General features: G+C 38.5%; 1 protein-coding gene across 1 annotated transcript in view; it reads right to left on the reverse strand.

The window, feature by feature from the left end:
* LOC308271343 (synaptojanin-2-binding protein) overlaps positions 1-21,697 on the reverse strand; it is a gene marked incomplete at both ends in the record, with an annotated part of 39,341 nt that continues 17,644 nt past the window's right edge. The window contains 3 exons of the mRNA XM_080707646.1: positions 1-141; positions 1,981-2,076; positions 10,640-10,776. Of these exons, the coding sequence (XP_080563772.1) occupies positions 1-141; positions 1,981-2,076; positions 10,640-10,776 (374 nt within the window). The remainder of the gene's footprint in view (positions 142-1,980; positions 2,077-10,639; positions 10,777-21,697) is intronic.

Consider the following 21,697-nt stretch of genomic DNA (forward strand, 5'->3'; position numbering starts at 1 on the left):
TCAAAGCTGCTGCCGGTATCTCATGAAAGCCCAAGCTGCAACCATGGCTAGGGCCAACACTGGCAGTAGCATCATCGCCATGGGAATACCACTTGGCTCCCCTTCACTTCGATGTCCTATAGGTCCATTCTGCACCTGTAACTGAAAGGGAAAGAAATACGTTAACTCTAGACTCTACTACTCTATGTTTACCACTACTGGAACATCCAGGTTGATACATGATTTTGGTCACCAAAACTGTAAACCCCAAGCACTTCCTACCAAAAGAATCCCCCCCCCCCCCTCTCTCTGTCCTGAGCTGATGTGCCGGTGACACAAGATTCTCTGTAAAGAAGTCTGATGAGTCCCAAGGGGACCCTGATGGCAAGGCAGGTGACTTCTGTTTCCATAGTTATCCATCTTACTGTATATGGTTTACATCAGGAAAATGAAGATGTGATATAAGACCTATTGATTCTGCGTGGATTCTGGATATTACCGAGAAGGGGAAAGTACAGGAAAGAAGTATCTTCCTAGAAATGTTTCCTTAGATTATTAGACATGAGGGTGCACTAAGAGCAGATACAGGCAATGTTGACACTGGTGCAATGCCATCGCTTGGAAATGCTTTCCAATTTCCACAAGTATTCATTCCTCCTAAGATGGGGTCTTGTCCTTCATGCCCTAGTCTGTAACTGAACAGAAGTAAAAGGAAAACCTATATGGAACAGAGGTTAAAGGATCAGATGTAAATAAGTGAAGTAAAAATACATTATACCCTAGTTGTAATTTTCTATTGCTTAAGTATTAACTTTCAAGACTGGATTGTCTTACTTTGTTTCAGTCATTATTTTTTCTAGGGTGGACCTTTTCAATATCAAATTAATGGCTAACTTGAAATAATAAAGGTGCTCCCTTGTTTCAGTTAGATTTAAACTCAATAATCTGCAAAACTGATCCCTCCATATGAAAGGCAAGACTGCACAAACTATCTTTTATATCCTTTATTACAGCTCTACATCTTTTCATGTCTTTCTTCCCTTTTTTTTTTTTTTTTTTTTTTTTTTTTTTGTTGCCGTGGTACTAGGGATGGAACTCAGGGGCATTCTACCTCCTACGCTCCAGCCCTATTTTTTTTTTTTTTATTCTTTATTTTGAAACAGGGTCTCAATGAGTTGCAAAGGGCCTCACTAAGTAGTAGCTGAGACTGTCCACGAGACGCATTCCTCCTGTCTCAGCCTCCTGAATGCTGGGATGACAAGTATGCACCACCACACCCAGCTTTCATTTCTTTCTTGATGAGATAGATGTCCTGAGAAGTCATGCTCAATAGGAAGACGTGTTTTTAGGTCTAGGCTAACTCCCTGAGCCTGTTTTATTAGGATTATCTGTGGACATCCCTAAAGCAAACACTGCAAATCACTTCCCACATGCCTTCCAAAGAACCTAACTCGCTGTTATCTACCACATAAATTTTCTCATACTTTAGAAACAAAAAAGCCCATCTCCTTATTCCTGGTGCTCCCCTTTTGAGTACTGGAGCTTTTGTTAAGAGAGTCACCACTTTAATAAGAGAAGGGTTCATGACAGTGATTGGAAAAAGCAAATAGTGAAAGCCAGAAAATATACTATTTTTGAAGTCAGAATTTTATAAATTGGTTTTATAAATAAGAGTTTTCAAGGAAAGGCATATAGTTATTTTCCTAACAAAATATAAAGGTGATTTTATCCCCTCCCCATCTACTTTAATCTGATTTTCAAATATTATCTGTAAGGAATATTACTTTGAAAGTACAAACTGGGGTTATAAGCATACTATTATTAATTTCCTTTAATGATAAGGAGAAATATTAGAGGACCATTCCCTGTCCCAGATAGGCTCTTCAAGGTAGTAATAGTATCAAACGGAGCAAAACATACCCTGAAGATTATACCCACAGTTTCATTCACAAGGATGGTACAAAAGCCTGCTGCCAGGTTCTGGCTTCAAGTGACACCTACCCTGTGCTGCACTCTCAGGGACACAGCATAGCCTGCGTTACGAAAGAGGTTTACAGCATCCTGGTGCAGTAGATTCTTTAGGTCTTGGCCATTTACCTGTCAAAAACATCAAGGGAGAATATTAAGAGAGGCAGACAGCTAATTCTCATAAGTCCACAAGTTCTTTTCATGTGGCCAAATCTTAAAAAAAAAAAAAAAATCCTACAGAGAAAATCCCAAGAGCTAGTAGTATAGGCAGGGTTACTTAGAACTCAACTTTTTAAACTTTCTTCTCCCCCACTCCACCTACACTGTCTTATAAATATCATGTGCTAACTGATCCTGCCACTAGAGCATCCTGTTTTTCATTTTCAAAGTTACTGTTTCTCACAACTGAAGTTTCATCGCCCATATGAATAGAATCTAGGTTAAGATAAAATAAAATGATTTCTCTTTCATCTTAGCTTCTGGTTTTGTCAAGTGGGATTCTGTTACTGTATTTGTATGTCTTCCATGAGCATTAACCTGTTTCCTTTCCACAATATCACCTCATTCTCAGCATTGCCAACTTCAACTCTGGAAACATAATTCTATGAACTTTCTCATGTTTTATTCTGATATAAGTCCATAGTAGTCCATACTATTGGGCTAATCCTATTGTAAACAAATTTCCTTGAGTCCATGGATATTCATATCATCCTCAAATTTACTAAAAAACATTATTATTTCTTTGATGACATAAACCCTTAAAAAGATATTTCAAATGCAGGTCACTCCTACCATTTAGAGGTGAAAGATATCAAGGAATACTGATACTTTTTTTGTGTGTATGGTACTGGGGGTGGAACCCAGAGGGTTTCTACCTCCAGGCTATACTCCCAGACCTATTTTCTATTTTTTATTTGGAAACAGGGTTTTGCTAAGTTGCTAAGAGCCTCACTCAGTAGCTGAGGCTGGCTTCGAACTATGCAATCCTCCTGTCTCAGCCTCCCATGTGCGAGGATTTACAAGCGTGCGCCACCACTCTTGGCTGAATACTGATATTTTATTGTATTAGAAGTGATACTGGCCACAAGTATATACTATGTCTTATACTATGATGCAACCAGTGACACAGCACAGCCCACTTTGGGCAAGATTACACATTTTTATCTTATTTATGTATCCATCCATCCATCCATCCATCCGTGTGTGTGTGTGTGTGTGTGTGTGTGTGTGTGTGTGTGTGTGTTACTGTGGGTGGAACCCAGGGGGCTTCCTACATCTGAATTACACTCCCAGACCTATTTCATATTTTATTTAAAAAGAGTCTAAGTTGCTGAGAGACTCACTAAGCTGAGGCTGGCTTCAAACCTGAGTGATCCTCCTGTCTCAGCCTCCCAAGCGCGGGGATTACAAGCGTGCGCCACCACGCCCGGCTAAGATTACATATTTTTCTAATGTCAATGTCATTATCCATACCTGCAGCAAGACCACTTAATATATTTATAGGTTCTATGCTTTACATACATTATCTAATTTCATTCTCACAATCAACTCAATGAAGCAGAACACTATATATTGTTTTTGTTGAAGCAGCAACTGAAGCTTAGAGTCGAGCTAAGGATAGAGGTTTTTGTGTTGTTTTGTTTTGTTTGTGGTGGTTGTAGGAATTCATCCCAGGGGCACTCTACTTATGAACTATAACCCCAGCCCAATTTTATTTACTTTGAAACAGGGTCTTACTAAGTTGCTGAGGGTCTATGTTGCTGAGGCTGGCCTCAAATCTGCAATTCCCCAGGCTTGGCCTCCCAAGTACTAGGATTACAGGCATGTGCCACCATGGCCAGTTAAGAGTTTTTAAAAAGTGGAAAGAAGATCAAAGTACCTTTGCAGATCCCTTTTTTTCTCTTTTGGTAGTACTGTGGATTGAACCCAGAGCATTCTAGCACTAAACTACAACCCCAGCCCTTTTTATTTATTTTTATTTTGAAACAGAATCTCACCAAGTTACCCAGGCTGGCCTTGAACTTGAGACCCTCCTGCCTCAGTCTCCCAAGTAGGGATGACAGCATGTGCCACTGGGCCTGGCTCTCTGGCTCTCACTCTCCCTTATGTACCTTTCCCTCAGAATTCCATGATGCCGCCCTCTCACTGTTCCTTTCCCCTCGTCTCTGTGTTAGATCTCCTTCCTTTACCAATGCTAAACTACCCAGATACCCTTGGTCATATTCCTTCTAGCCTCCTTACAGCAACTTTCTTCTGTAGGTTCTTCTGTAGTATTTATCCTTTCTGCTCCTTCTCAACTAAAATTATCTTCCTCTATAAAGAAAACAGTACAAGTATTTCTTGGAATCTGCTACAACCCTTTACCTATCTTTTCTCCTCTTTAGAAACAGTGCCTAAGTTTCCTCATGCTGAGAACAAAGCCTTCCTCATGCTGAGGACAGCCACCAAGGAAGCTGAAGCTGACATATTCTCTGATTAACATAGCCTAGTTAAATCTACATAAGTATATATAACCTGGCTTTTGTTTTTGGTGGTATTGAGGGTGGAACCAGGGGCTTTTCTACCTCCAGGCTATACTCCCAGACCTATTTTTATACTTTATTTGGAAACAGGGTCTCACTGAGTTGCTGAGAGCCTCACTAAGTAGCTGAGGCTGGCTTTGAACCTGTGTGATCCTCCTGTCTCAGCCTCCCAAGCGCAGGGATTATAAGCTGCACCACCATGCCTGGCTGTTTCTATAAATTCTAACTTTTGTGGGACCTACAGAAAAGTAATTTAGCTGCTCCTCTCGAGCTTGATCAAAGTTCAACTGCATAAAATTCACTTTTCCTTCTTGCATTGTTTGCTTATTTCTTATGCAGGTGGGCAGCTGAATGACTATGAACAACTGGAGTCCAGGCAGGTCCCTGGCTAAAGCTGCTGGCATCACTGACACTGCAAAGCTGTTGAAAGAACTGTTTACACACACTGCCTCTACTTCTTCAGTATCTTTGGTCTTAATGCCCTAGTAATCTCATAGTATATGAGGTGTGAGGGAAGAACATGCTCCCCTGAAGATCAGCAGTGACTTCCAATCACAAAGCCTTTATGTCTTTCTCAGCTTTCAGCTACCACTTTCCTTTTGCAATTATCTCCTATTTCGCTTATGAACACTTAGCTCTCTTACTTCATCCCCAATTCCTCTCTTCTTTCCTACTTCTTAGGATAAGTGTTCACCACTGGCAGTTCTCCATCTTTCCTTCTCTTTCATGTAATCTTTCACAATTTCAACCAATCTCTATAAGACAACTCCCAATTTTTATTCTATGTGTACTTTGGGACTTGCCAGTTTCTTGATGGATGCCTAATCCTGGATAATATGGTACCCCCAATTCAACATACCCAAATCCTTGTTGAAATATTCACACAAAGCCAGAATATACTGACTTCCTTATTATCACTACCATCCCTCCAGACTAAAATGTTTTCTTGGATAATTAGGAATTTTGAATTGTCTCAGAATAAACTATAACACAAGTTCTATGGGATAATATAAATGCAGATGTAAAGCCACAGAGAAAGATTGGGCTCGCTTTAATAAGCATTTATGTCAAATTGTACTGCAGATATTTTAATTGTTTACAAAGATCCTTTTGTCTTTTTTAATCAAAGGGAAAGAATAAAAGCTACTTAATCATGCCCAGTCAAAAAAGTGTATTATAATGGAGTGATTAATTCATTGAACTAAATTAGACATTTAGCCTGTGCTAGATACAGGCCTAGGTGCTAGAGATTCAAAGATTAAAAAAAAAAAGCCACTCTGCCTTAGGAGCACTTTGTTATATTTCAATGTTCTTGCCACTGAGGAAGATAGGGGTTTCTGCTGCATCTTTCCCTGATTTCCAATCTAAGGGTGGAAGAGTCTTTCATTTGCTTTGTAGTTTTCATAATATCTGACATAGTGTTCTGAACGCCATCAAGTACAATAGATGTACCCAGCTGAGAACTGTACTTGAACAGAATATGCAGTGCAGCTGGCTAATGACCCAACCTATGCCATTTTGTTTTAGAAAGGATTTGCTTAAAATGGGACATTCATCTACTCAGTATACTCAGTATAATATACCAGCTACATAAACTGAGCTTCATAAAAATAGAGTTCACTGAGGACTGACTATTCTTATTAGGCAGGCATACAGGGTAAATAAACTTAAAGAGAGTTTAGGGGTGTGTACATGTATGTGTGTGTGTGTGTGTGTGTGTGTGTGAGAGAGAGAGAGAGAGAGAGAGAGAGAGAGAGAGAGAGAGAAGAGAAGAGAAGAGAAGAGAAGAGAAGAGAAGAGAAGAGAAGAGAAGAGAAGAGAAGAGAGGAGAGGAGAGGAGAGACTGGGGATAGAACCCAGTGGCATTCATCTCTGAACTACACCAGCTCCATTTTATTTTTTTGAAACAGGGTCTTGCTAAGTTGCCCAGGCTGGCCTTAAACTTGTGATCCTTCCGTCTTAGCCTCCCAAGTACTGGAATTACAGGCATGTGTCACCATGTATGGTCGAGAGTTTTTCATTTGAACAAAAAGAAAATTTCTCCAGTTTACATGGTAATCTATTCCAGTATCAAACCACCCTCTCCAATGCGAGTATACACACACGCACGCACGCGTGTACACACACACACACACATACACACACACTCACACAATGAATGATGGATGATAAAATTTCCAGTCTTCATCTTAACTTCAGTTCTGTTCTTCTATTACTCATTTTTGTTTCAAATGACCTTAAAAAATCATTTACACTATTTTTTTCTGTTTTAGTTACATACACAGTAATAATAAAAAAATCAAGTGTCACTTTTGATGAGAAAAGAGGGAACTACATGATATACTATACAGTTATTCGATTTTAGAACTTGAAATCAAGATATGTAGACATTATTTGGAAAGAAGGAAAAGATTAAGTTAATAGTCAAATAGCTCAAATTTATAGATCACTGAATGATACTTCTATTAGTTATTTAAAATGGATGTGTGTGTGCTAAGGAAGGAACACATTCTTAGTTCAATTACCTAGCAAAAGTTAGTAGAAAAAAGTGTAGTATATTTCCAACATGGAAAAATAACCCATGTCAGGAGAATAAGAAAATCCATAAAAAGTAAATGGGAGCCGGGCGTGGTGGCGCACGCTTGTAATCCCCGCGCTTGGGAGGCAGAGACAGGAGGATCGCGCAGGTTCGAAGCCAGACGCGTGCGCTAGCTTAGGAGACCCTGTTTCCAAATAAAAAAATGTAAAAATAGGTCTGGGAGTGTAGCCCAGAGGTAGAAGGGCTTCCAGGAACTCCAGTACCACCAAAAAAAAAAAAAAAATAGTAAATGGGAATATATGTTGATAAATAATTTAGCATTAATTGATGAAGATGTCAAATCCAATAATAAATGAATACTTAAGTGCATAAAAGGGATACAGTGAGCCAAACAGATGGAGACACTTAATGGTTTGTACTGTCAAGTCTTTCTTCATCCACAGAGCCTATTTGGAGACACCGGGATTTGTGTGTCAAAATATGAAATTCCATAGACCTAACTACATGCTATACCTTTAAAAACCTAATCTCAGTTTGTACTACTACAAGCTGATTCATATATTTAGGACATCTTTTTTTTTTTTTTTCCAGAAAGCCACAGGAAATAATATGCTCCTAAACTTTTTTTTTTTCTGGAGATTGAACCTGGGGCATTCTAAGCTACATACCAAGCCGTTAAAAACAAAACAAAACAACAACAACCAAAAAAAAAACAGGGTCTAAGTTGCTGAAGCTGGCTTCAAAGCTGTGATTGTACCTACTGTCTCAGCCTTCCAACTTCTGGGAGTCTATGAGTGTACCACCATGCTGGTTCCCTAAACTCTTTAATATGAAACGTAAATTATGTGAAAGGTAAATTACCACTATGACAATTGATAAGCAGGGTCTAGCAGAAACTTATTGGACTGCAAAGTAACAAAAACAGTTGGTAGAACAAAATAAAGTCATCCATGATCTATATTTGTATTCTGCAACAGTTAGGACACCTTTTTAAGAAAGATTCATGAGATAATTTATGTAGCTCTAATAGCTGCTTGTTGTGATTTTCTGGGGACTAACATCTTCTTGAAGAGGTGCTAAGAACCATTCTTCTAAGCCCAATCTCTTACTCAGGATACCAAGTGAAGAAAAGGTAGAAGTCCTCTCTTTTCTTTCCTTTGTATCTCTGCCTTTACTGGGATAGATGGGGGGGGGGGGGTAATCCAATAAGCTGACAACTAAGAGGACCAGGAGACTTCACACACACATCCTTTAATCAACAGTCAACTGAACGGCATGAGATGTAACTCAAAAAAGAAAATTAAAAACAAAGCTAAATATTTAAAGGGATTTACTTATCCTTTTTTTGTGTGTGGTACTGGCATTCCTGGAAACCCTTCTTCCTCCGGGTTACACCCCCAGACATACATACATACATACATACATACATACATACATACATATATTTTTTTCATTTGGAAACAGGGTCTCTTAAGCCAGAGAGGCTGGCTTCGAACCTACGCGCTCTTGTTTCCGCCTCCCAAGCACGGGGATTATACACCCGGCTGGGATTTACCTATCTTATGGAGGCAGGTTCAAAATCAGGCTTATAATTCATCCATTTATTCCAGCCTTCTCCCAACTAAGCTCTCCTGTCCTATTTAATTCATAAGAAACAATAGAGAAAATTTTCCCCTCTTCAGATCATGGGCTCATGGTCCAATGGTCCTTGACACAAGTGGAAAAGAAGGTAAGTGCTTTTTCCCCAAGAAGACCTACCCCCGCTTCAAATGTTCCTTTAAGTTTAGTCCTTTGTAGCCAGTTCTAACTCCCAGAAATGTAAAGCTCACACTTCAGCACTTCTCCAATCATACTAATCACCTGTGCTGTTTCCAAGTAATAAGCTGTACATCTTTAGTAACCCTGAAGATTTTTTTTTTTTTTTTTGGTGGTATTGGGGTTCCTAGAAGCCCTTCTACCTCCAAGCTACACTCCCAGACCTATTTTATATTATTATTTGGAAACATGGTCTCTTAAAGCCAGCATGGCTGGCTTCGAACCTGCGTGATCCTCCTGTCTCCGACTCCCAACCACGGGGATTATAAGCATGCACCACCACGCCTGGCCTTGAAGATTATTTTTTTTTAAAAATGAAAAGATCTTGCCAGGCATGGTGGCACAAGCTTATAATCCCAACACGGAGGCTAAGACAGGAGAATCATAGGTTCAAGACCAGCCTCAGAAACTTAGCAAGACCCTGTTTCAAAAATAAATAAATAAAATTGGAATGGGGCATAGCTTGGAGGTATGACACCCACTAAGTTCATCCTCAGTAACATACACACCCAAAAAAAAGAATGACCTACGCCCCTTACCTCCCACAAGAGTCTTAGTGATTTCATAACCAATGGTAGGGAACCGAAATGAAAAATGGAGATTGAAGTATATTGTGCATTTTAATAGTTTTTAAAATTCTTATTTTAGCTAAGTGTGGTGATGCATTCTTATAATCCTAGTAGTTGGAAATATAAAACAGGAGAATCGCAGGTTCACGGCCAGCCTCAACTGCTTAGTGAGACCCTCTGTAATTTGGTTAGACCCTGCTTCAATCAATCAATCAATCAATCAATCAATAAATAAATAAATAAATAAGGGCTGGGGGTGTAGCTCAGAGTGAGCAAGCCCCTGGGTTTAATCCTCATTCGCCTCCCCATATACAAAAATCTTACTTTGCATGTATTCTGATTTACTACAAACTTATTCTAATGTATTTGAAGACTCTATGGAAGTATGGGTCTACAGTAGTCAACTGTCTAGGTTTGCCCAAAGTTCCTAACTTGTTCATTTCTTAAACATATACTTAACACTGTGCTAGTGTATAAAAAGGTTTGAAAAGGTTCCTGTCCTTGAGGAAATTCCAGAAAATAATAAAACTAATGATACCATGTAATAAGAGCAGCAGGATGAACTTCGAGCATAGTTTGACAGATATTCAAGTCAAATTTCAAGAAAGGGCTCTAAGTCTGAAAGACACTCAGTTCCTATCTTCCTTCTTTGAAGTTAATTTAAATCCATTTATAAGTGTCAATATTTCTCCCCAAAGAGGTCACAAATTAATGTTTTCTAATCTTGTTTTTGTGGTACTAGGAATTGAACCCAAGGAATTCTGTCTCTGAGTTACATTTCTAGCCCTTAGCTCTTGCTAAGTTACCACATGCTGGCTTTGAACCTGAGATCCTCATGTCTCAGCCTCTCAAGTACTAAGATTATAAGAATGCACCATCATGCCTAGCTACAAATTAATGTTTTACTCAACAAAAGAAAGGTGATAAAATGAAGAAAGATAGAATTGTGGGGTTTAGAGCCCTTTCCCCACACAGGTTCCTCACACCTCCCTTGAGTATTTTGAACTTGGGCAAGTAACTTCACATTCTGGTTTTAATTTGCTATGTCAAATGAAGATGGTATTTCCTCCTAGCCCAACGAATGGTGGTACTGGAAGACTGATCAAGATTCCGCCCACTCAATTATATTATCTTATTACTTCCAGATCCAAACGGGCAGGCACAAATCTTCACAAAAAAAGGGGTTTGGGTAGGACCTAGAGTTTTGGGAACAAAGTACAGCAAAGGAGGCAGAAGCCAGTTCTCACCGAGAGGATCTTATCACCCTCCTGGAGCCGCCCATCCCGGGCTGCAGCTCCATTCTCTTTGATTCGGCTGACGTAGATGCCACTGTCGTTGGAGACATACTGCTGATCTTTCCCACCGACGATGTTGAAGCCCAGCCCTGAGAAAATCATGGAGGAATGAAGGGGATGGGGATGAAGGAAGGAATTAGAAAAGAAAAGAAAAAGCGAGAAAAGGCCTTATAGGGTGGAGAGGCTGGCAAATAAGACTGTGAGGTGGCTAGTGAATAGTCATGAGAAAGGTCAATAAATAATATAACTGGCAAAGGTCAAGAGTACCCAGAACTGCCCATTCAGATCAGGTAGGACCAAAGATATAGAGTGATCAAGATGAGATGTTGAATATATAAAGATCTACATACAACTTAAAAATGTGATTCTTTAAAAATATAAGCACTTGCTAACATTTTACTTTATTCCTGTTGATGGCATTCAGAGAACCCAATTCCTAATATTTCTGGTATTGATGTAACAGGATTAACTATGTTCATGAGAAGTAGCTATACTTTTAACCAATTATGAATACTTCCTAATTAAGTGGGGAAAAGATTCCTGGCCAAATGTTCCCCTCCATATCTGTCTTCTCTCAAAATTCTGAAGAGTTTGTGTATAATAGAATTTTGGAAAAAGTGACCTTAGAAGTTTCATTTATTCCTTTTCTATTTTGTGTTGTGGGAAGGTATCAGTGGTGTATGTACTGACAAGAAACCTCATAAATAGAAAGGTTAACTATCACTTCATAGTAGACTAAAACCAAATTTACTCTACCTGTTTACCTCAAGTGCAATCAATCATATACTTGGGTACAATGATGGCCAAGTTTTATTCAGGTAAAACAAAACTGACTATCCATTGTTTGGCAGCTCCCCATTTTCTACCCTCCTAAAAACACCATTCTATTCTTTATTTCTATGAGTTTGACTATTTTGGATGAATATAAAAGTTTAGTTTGCATAATGAATTAAGTTCTAGAGATCTGTTGTACAACACTGTGCCTATAGATAATAGTACTAGATTGTATACTTCAAAATCTGTTAATAGGGTAGATCTAAGAATTCTTATCACAATAAAATATAGAAAGCTGACTTCTGACTAACAAAGTGCTATTTTCATGAACCAACCACTAAGCTGTAGAAAATATTTCATTTACAGAGACCACTGTCATGACAGGATTTTATTTATGCATTAAAAAAAAAAGAACTTCCTTAGGGTCTTCTTTATGTTAGGTACTGGTCATGGCCACAATTCAAGGAGAATCAAGACCGTTTGGAAGCAATTAAAAAACAAAATGTTGGGTGCAATTGGAAGGAATAGTCATAGTCACCAGTCCTTTACTGATCTAAATAGAAAATAGATACTTAAAGTGACATACGTAAGCTTTCTAAAAATTTCTTGCCATTGCTAGGATGAAAGCTTACACCTGAAGCCCAGAGTATGAACAGAGTACTAGCAAGGCAAATGATCTACAATTTAAAACAAACAAAAACGTGACCAAAGAGAGAAACAGCAGAGACTCTTTTTTTTTTTTTTTGGTGGTACTGGGGATGGAACCCTTCTTTCTCCGGGCTACACTCCCAGACTTGTTTTATATTTTATTTGGAAACAGGGTCTTTTAAGCCAGTGGGGCTGGCTTCGAACCTGCACAATCCTCCTATCTCTGCCTCCCAAGCGTGGGGATTACAAGCGTGCGCCATCACGCCCGCAAGACTCTGCATTTTATTTATTTATTTATTTATTTATTTATTTATTTATTTATTTATTTAGTGGTACTGGGGGTGGAACCCAGGTGCTTTCTACCTCCGGGCTATATTCCCATACCTATTTTACATTTTATTTGGAAACAGGGTCTCACTATGTTGCTGAGCACCTCACTAAGTAGCTGAGGCTGGCTTTGAACCCATGTGATCCTCCTGTCTCTGCCTCCCAAGCGCGGGGATTACAAGCATGCGCCACCATGCCCGGCTTAAGACTCTGTATTTTAAATAATGGATCTTATACATGGAGTTTCTGATGCCAGAAAATTAACAACAGCAATAAAGACTTAAGATACACATTAGAAAGAGCTACTCCTATAACTGTTTTAACTTCCTTGAAGGGTAAAGCATAAAAAAAATAGGAGATTTAAGTTACTAAAACATGTTTTTAATTAGACATGGTGGTGCACACTTATAATTCCAGTATTTGGGAGGCTAAGACAGGAGGATCACAGATTTGAGGACAGCCTCAGCCAGTAGTGAGACTCTCATCAACCTAGCGATACCCTGTTTCAAAATGAAAATAGAAATAAAGGGCTGGGCGTGGTGGCGCACACTTGTAGTCCCCTCGTTTGGGAGGCGGAGACAGGAGGATCACACAGGTTCGAAGCCAGCCGCGCGCGCTGGCTTAGGAGACCCTGTTTCCAAATAAAAATGTAAAAATAGGTCTGGGAGTGTAGCCCAGAGGTAGAAGGGCTTCCAGGAACCCCAGTACCACCAAAAAAAAAAAAAAAAAAGAAAAGAAAAGAAATAGGGCTGCAGTTTCAATTCCCAGTACCACATACACACAAAATTACATCTTTAATTTGTATCATAAACGATGGGAGGTGTTGCTGAGGGGATGGGGTCTGGCAATCTAAGGTAAAGTGAAAAGGTAGATGTAACCAGATTATGGAAGGCTTGGAAATGACTTCCAAACTGTGGCAGGTTTGAGCAAGGGGCCGAGGCCAGTCTCTCCCAATGCTGAAACAAACTATTTAGAGAAAATCATCGATGAAATCCAACATCCTCACTATGGTTGGAGTCTCTCACCAGACTGCTGTTGTCTCTGGGCATCTGGGGAACAGGAAGAAAATGTTAAGCAGCTGAATGCAATACAGGAGTTAACAAGAGGAGAAACTTTGCTAAAGGTTATTCAAAGCAATAGAACAGTGTCTAAAAAAAGGAGAGTGGATGAAATCATACTGAGATTTATTATAAACCAGCAAGTAGAGTCTATTATCCATCCCCAAATATCACATTATATAGGAACATTTATAACCCATTGCTACTTCTGTTGTAAATGAACCAAACCATTTAAAATAAGAACTCTTAAATTGACCTGAAGACTTTTCTTCAATCACATTTATGGAATTGAACTCATCTATAACTCAAAGCCTGCTGCAATAAATGGGAGTTGCCAGAGAATTGAGCAATGTCATTATAATTCAGACCTGGACAAGGGTCTAGCTCAGTGGTAGAGTACTTGCCTAGCACGCTGGAGGTCCTGGGTTCAATTCTCAGCACTAAATAAAATCAGATCAAATCAAATTCAAACCTGGGCTATACATATACCTATATAACTCTCAGTTCATTTGTCCAATAAAAATTACTGATTATGTACCAGGTGTCAGGCACTATGTTCTGAAAAAGACACATGTATAGCTAAATCTTTCAATTCCTGCTTTAACCACAAACTGAAGTTTATCCTTTTCCATGTTCCTTTTAGGTATTGCAGAAGCAAATCAAAGTCAGAAGAACTGGTTCCAAGTTCAACTCTATAACTTACCAGACATAGGGACTGAAGCAACTCAGTTTACTTCTGATCCTCAGCTTTCTTTTCTGTAAAATAAGGATTAAAAAATTCTGCCCTCTCACGCTGGGCGTGGTGGCGCATGCTTGTAATCCCCACGCTTGGGAGGCAGAGATAGGAGGATTGCACAGGTTCAAAGCCAGCCCCGCTGGCTTAAGAGACACTGTTGCCAAATAAAATATAAAACAAGTCTGGGAATGTAGCCTGGAGGTAGAAGTGTTTCATCCCCAGTACCACAAAAAAAAAAAAAAAAAAAAAAAAAATCTGCCCTCTCTACCTCAAAGTTAGTTGTTGGGACCCAATGACATAAAATCTGGGAAAAAAAAATCCTTATAAAACAAACAGTAACTGCAATATTAGGGTAAGGCACTAGAAGTAGTTTTTCAATAAACTAGTTATTAAGAGTCCCCTTTCAATTTCAAATTCATTACAGTCAGACATGTTATCATCCCATCTATAAAAAATAATGTAAGAAATTTGTTCACTGAAGAACATTTTGTGGTAGTATGTAACGGACAGTAATCTAAGTGTACATAGTTGTTGTTGTTGTTGTTGTTGTTGTTGTTGTACTGGGGGTGGAACACAGGGGTTTTCTACCTCCAGGCTATACTCCCAGACCTATTATATATTTTATTTGGAAACAGGGTCTCACTAAGTTGCTGAGAGCCTCACTAAGTAGCTGAGACTGGCTTCGAACCTGTGCAATCCTTCTGTCTCAGCCTCCCAATCACGGGGATTATAAGCATGCACCACCACGCCCAGCTAAGTGTATATAGTTAGGAACACTAAATAATCATATGGATAAAGTTTTAAAATGTAATACTGATATTCATAGAATACCTTCCTATAAATAAAAACACATACATAAAAAACAATATTACCTATTTGCAAAAGCACAAAAATATGTAAGACATGTAAAGACACTCTAGAGTAGAAACCTATGGAAAAGAAAGATTCAGGCCAGAATTTAGGTATAAACAGTAAAATAAAAGCAGAGTAGGATATACGCATGACAACAGTGCGCTATGGACCTAAAGGATATAACTAGTTCAGCTCTCAATGTTTAAGGTCCAAAAAAGTGCTCAAGAAGAAGGGAAAAAGAACAAAAGATTAGGACTCAATAGACTTTTTTAAGAATGAATAAAGAAGTATTGCTTAGTGAACTCTACTTACAATGTGTCAATACATTTTAAAACATGACAAAATTAAAATGGGTTGCTGGGTCTCTAAACAAGCAGTCCATACACATGCAAAAAAAAGTAAAGGCGACAGATGGCAAAAGAATGATACCATTGAGGAATGGGAAGAACAGAAAATGTGTTTAGTATTAAGATCCCTGAAAAGCTAAACAAGAAATACATTCTTCTGGACTCCTCCTGATTCCAGATCTAGACCCTGAGCCTATATAAGTAAGAGCAATAGCACTAGCAGCAGATAATATTTATTGAGTATTTAATATCTACCAAGTAATAGGTTATGAACTTTAAATACAATATCTCATTTAATCTTCTCAACAAACACATAAAAGTACTTACTTTTTTACAGCCAAGTTTTAAAAATGAGTCAAGAAGAGATTAAGTAACTGTACAAAAGGTAATACAGTTAGCTCTTGGTGAAGTCAAGACTCTAAATCAGGCTGTTTGATTCCAAAGTGTGAGCTTTTAACAGTTTTGCCACACCATATCTTTCTAGAAAATATAAGGTGCTTTAAAAAAAAAAAGTCAGCTGGACCTGGTGTGTGTGGTTGTGCACACATAATCCCAGCATTTGGGAGGCAGAGACCAGAGGATCGTGGTTCATGGTCAGCCTCAGCTACTTTGCAAGGCCCTTGGCAACTCAGTAACACTCAGTTTCAAAACTAAAAAGACTAAAAAATAGGGCTGGAGGTGTAGCTTAGAGGTACAATGTCCCTGGGTTCCATCCCCAGTGCCACACACATACAAAAAAAAAAGTCTTCTAAGCACCAATGGCTATCTTGGGAGCAGGTCTTTGGGCTGGTTCTGAATAAGCAATGTTGGATAATGGTTTTAGAACAGTCCCCATGGGTAATATATTCCAGAGAAGATACATCACTGTGGAGTTCTGTACTGCAGACAGGGTCCCTACTACTTAACTCTAGGCCAAAGAGGGAAATCCCTACATTTCATTTAGATTCTTATCTATAAAATCTAAACATTGTAAAGTTAGAAAAAAAAGTGTTTAACTCATTACTCTGGAAATAACAATGTAGACATAATTAAAGTGAAACAAAATAGTACAATAACAAAGTATTGCATTCACTTATTGAGTTATAAAAGCAGTAAGTGGCAAACACTGTATTTTCCTCCTCTATATACCTGTTGACTTCTCTATCCCAAGATTGATTCTACTAATTTTCTCAGACAGCAAATGACCTCTATTGGACATAAAACGTCCTATCTAGCCAGGTGTGGTGGCGCATGCTTGTAACCCCAGCATTCGGGAGGCTAAGACCGGAGGACTGCGGTTCGCGGACAGCCTCAGCTACTTAGTGAGGCCCTCTGCAATTTAGTGAGACCCTGTTTCAAAAATAAAGAATAAAAAATAGCGCTGAGGGTGTAGCTCGGAGGTAGAATGCCCCTGGGTTCTATCCCCAGTACCGCAAAAAAAATAAAAATAAAAAAATAAAAACCTCCTATCTATCTTTACTGTGGTAAAACATATTTTACATAAAATTTATCATTTCAACAACTTTGTAAGTGTATAATTCAATGATATTAAGTAAATTGACAATATTAATACAACCATCACCATTATCCATATCCAACACACACACACACACACACACACACACACACACACACACACACATCACATCTATACTCACTAGGCAGTAACTCATCTCTCCCCTTTCCCCAACCTCTGGTAATCTCTACTATACTTTCTCTTTCTATAATTTTGTCTATATTATATCTCATATAAGTAGAATCATATGAATTTTTCTTTTTCTGTCTTACTTCATTTAATTTAATGTCTTCAGGGTTGATCTATGTTGTACCATGTATTCTAATCCCATTCCTCTTAGGCAGAATACTAATCCACTGATTATATATTTCACATTTTGGTCATCCATTCATGTGTCAATGGACATGAGGACTGTTTCCATATTTTGACTATAGATAATGCTTCTATGAATATTTGTGTTCAAGCATCTGTTTAAGTCTCTGCTTTCAATTCTTTTGGGTATATACATAGAAACAGAGTTGCTGGGGCACATGGTAATTTTATGTTTAACAAGGAACTGCCAAACTGTTTTTCAGAGTGGCTCAACCACTTTGCATTTCTCCCAGCAATATATAGGGTTCTAGTTTCTCCATATAATTTCTAACATTTATTATTTATTTTACAACAATTACCCCAATGGGTGTGAAATAGCATGAGTTTTTAAATTTACATTTCCAAAATGGTTTGTATCTCTTCTCATTTATCTGAAGTCTCTTTTGTTTCCCAATATCTAACTTCTACATATGAGAGAACACATGACCCTTCATTTTCTGAGATTAGCTGATCTCACTTAGCATATCTCCATTTCCATTCATTTTCCTGCAAATGACATAATTTTGTTCTTCTTTATGGCTGAGTAAAATTCTATTGTGTGCATTTGGGAGGCTGAGACAGGAGGATCACGGTTCACAGACAGCCTCAGCTACTTAATGAGGCTTCCACAACTCAGTGAGACCCTGTTTCAAAATAGAGAAAAAAATAGGGCGGGGGAGTGTAGCTCGAAGGTAGAATGTCCCTGGGTTCCATCCCTAGTACCATAAAAAAAAAGTTCTACTGTGTGTACATACCAGTTTCATAACCCATTCATCTGCTGAGAAAACACCTAGGTTGGTTCCATAGTTTGGCTGTTGTGACTTGTTCTGTAATAAACATGGACTTGAACATATCACTATAATATTCTGGTTTCAATTCTTTTGGAAAGATATGTAGGAGTGGTATATGATGGTTCCTTTCCCAGTTCTGTGAGGAAGCCCAAAATGATCTCCATAAGGGATATGCTAATTTGCAATTCTACCAACAGTTTATGTAAGGGTTCCTATTTCCCCACATCCTCTTCAGAATTCATTATTGTTTGTATTCCTGATGACTGTCATTTTAAATGGAATTTAATGGAATCTCAGTGTAGTCTTGATTTGCATTTCCCTCACTGCTAATGATGTTGAACATGTTTTTTGTTGGCCATTTGTATTTCTTTCTTTGAGCAGTGTCTATTTAGTTCATTTCCCTATTTTCTGATTTTTTAAAAAGTGTTAACTTTTTCATTTGTGTATTCTGCATATTAATCCCCCATCAGAGGACTGCTGGAAAATATTTGCTCCCATTCTATAGGCTCTCTCTTCAGACTATTGATTACTTCCCTTGCTGCACAGAAGCTCGGTGTCTTCTTGAAGTTTCCACCAGTGCCTTTATGCTACAGAATTGTTCCTATACTCTCTTCTAGTAAATGTGAAGTCTCTGATCTGATTTCTAGGTCTTTTATCCATCTTGAGTTGACTCTTTTTCAGGGTGAAAGACTGGGGTCTATTATGGTCTGGATATAGAATGTCCCCTGAAGAGTATATGTTCAGAGGTGATAAAATTGAATCATGAGAGTTCTGTCTCATCAGTGCATCAATGAATCCACTATAATGGATTTATTGGGTGGTAACCTGGACAGGGAGGTGGTGGGTCCCTGGGGATGTAGCCTTGGGGACTCAAGTGTCCTCTTCTCACTAGCCCACTCTGCTTCCAGCTTCCTGATGTGAGAACTTTCTCTCTCTCACTCTTGCCCTCTCACCTTCCAACTATCATCCCCTGAACCCACAGATGTAACCCGGCGTAATGTAGACCAAACCCTCTGAAACCAATAGCACTATAAGCAAAAATATCTTCCTCCAAGTTGTGGTTGTCAAGTTTCTTGGGTAACAGCAGTGAGGACGCTGACCGAAACAGGGTCTAATTCCATTCTTCTACATAGGGATAACCAATTTCCCAGCACCATCTTCTTTTCTTTTTTTTTTTTAATTTTAATTGGTACACTATACTCTCACATCATAAGAGATCATGTTGACAATGGCATATATTCACACAGTACTGGGTGCCCCCCAACACTGTCCCTTTTCCTTCCCTCCCAATACTGACTGTCCAGAGAAACAATGTTATATTCATATATTCAAATGCAGCTTTTCCATTAATTAACCTCAGACTTCATTCTCCCTTACCCTTCCTTTCTGGCTTTGCTGAGGTTTCCTCTCCATTATCTGGAGTCCCTCTGGTATCCCTAATACTCCCTACCTTGGGCATATTGCAGAAAACATATGTCCCTTCTCTTTCTGTGCTTGGCTTATATCATTTAACATAATGTTCTCAAGGCCTTTCCATCCTCTTGCAAATGGCATGATTATTTTGTTCTTTATTGCTCAGTAAAATTCCATTGTGTGTATTTCCCATAATTTTAAAATCCATTCTTCTGTTGATGGACACATAGGATGGTTCCATATTTTGGCTATTGTGAACTGTGCTGCTATAAACACGGGTATGCATATGTTACTGAAGTTCTCTTTGTAGTTTCCCTTTGGAAAGATATCCAGAAGTGGTAGAGCAAATCATATGAGAGGTAAGGATTTAGTTCCATCTTTCTACAAATGGATAGCCAGTTCTCCCAGCACCATTTGTTTAAAAGGCCATCTTTTCTTCAGCATATGAATTTGGCCCCTTTGTCAAAGATCCATTGACTATAAGTGTGTGGGTTTGTTTCTATATTTATTCCCAGTTATCTAAAGAATCTCCACACTGATTTCCATAGTGGCTGAACTAGTTTGCACTTCCACCAACAGTGTAAAAGAGTTCCTATTTTCCCACATTCCCACCAGCATTTGTTGTTATTTGACTTCTTTATGCTTACCACTCTGATTGTGGTTAGGTGAAATCACAGTGTAGTTTTGACTTGCATTTCCCTAATGGCTAATGATATCGGGACATCTTTTCATTTATCTACTGGCCATTTGTATCTCATTTTTTGTGAAGTGTCTGTCCAATTCAATTGCCCATTTCTTAACTGGTTATTTGTTTCGCTAGTGTAGTCTTTTGAACTCTTTGTATATTCTGGATATTAGCCCACTATCAGAGTGGTGGCTGGTAAAGATCTTCTCCCATTCTGTAGGCTTTCTCTTTAGATTTTTGATGGTTTCCTTTGGCGTGCAGAAATTTTTTAGTTTGATGCCATCTTACTTGTTAATTCTTTTTTTAATGTCCTGTGCTTTGGAGGTCTTGTTGAGGAAGTTACTACCTGTGTCTATATATTAGAGTGTTGAACCTATGCCCTCCTATAATAGCTTCAGTCTCTGGTCTGATTTCCAGGTCTTTGATCCATCTCGAGTTGATTCCTATGCACAAGGAGAGGTAAGAATTTAGTTCCACCTTTCTACAAATGGATAGTTAATTCTCCAAGAACCATTTGTTGAAAAGGCTGTCTTTTCTCCAGCATATGAATTTGGCCCCTTTGTTAAAGATCATTTGACTATAAGTGTGTGGATTTCTTTCTGTATCTTCTATTCTGTTCCACTGGTCTGTGTGCCTCTTATTGTGCCAATACCATGCTGTTTTTACTACTATTGTTCTATAGTATAATTTGAAGTCAGGGATTGTGATGCCTCCTGCATGGTTCTTATTGCTGAGAATTGCTTTGGATATTCTGGGACTTTTCTTTCTCCTATGAAACTCATGACTGATTTTTCTGGGTCTGTGAAGAATGTTGTTGGTATTTTGATAGGAATTACATTGAATCTGTAGATCACTTTTGGCAGAATGGCCATTTTGATGATATGCCTATCCATGAGGAAGGGAGATTTTTCCATCTTCTAAGGTCTTCTTCAATTTCTTTCTTTAATGTTTTATAGTTTTCATTGTAGAGGTCTTTCAAATCTTTGGTTAGGTTTATTCCTAGGTATTTTGTTGGTTTTGAGGGTACTGTGAATGGAATTGTTTTCTTTATTTCTTTCATGTAGATTTATTGTTGGCATATAGAAAGGCAACTGATTTAAGTTGATTTTGTATCCTGCAACTTTGCTGAATTGGTTATTCACCTCCAATAATCTTTTGGTTGAATATTTTGAGTCTTCTAGATATAGGATCATGTTGTCTGCAAAGATAATTTTAATTCCTCTTTTCTCATATGAATTCCTTTAATATTATTCTCTTGTCTTATTACTGTGGCAAGAGTCTCAACGACCATATTGAAAAGGAGTATTGATAGTGGGCATCCTTGTCTTGTTTCCGATTTTAGAGAGAATTCTTTCAATTTTTCCCCATTCAGTATGATGAACCAAAAGGACACAGCAAGCCTAAACCAAGCAACAGCAAGCAAAGAAATAGAAACAGCAATAAAAATTCTGCCATCAAAGAAAAGCCCAGGCCCGGAAGGTTTTCCAGCTGAATTCTATAAAACTGTCAGAGAAAAACTAATCCCAATACTTC

Source organism: Muscardinus avellanarius (genome assembly GCF_963383645.1).
Source record: "Muscardinus avellanarius genome assembly, chromosome: 12".
NCBI classification, from domain to species: domain Eukaryota; kingdom Metazoa; phylum Chordata; class Mammalia; order Rodentia; family Gliridae; genus Muscardinus; species Muscardinus avellanarius.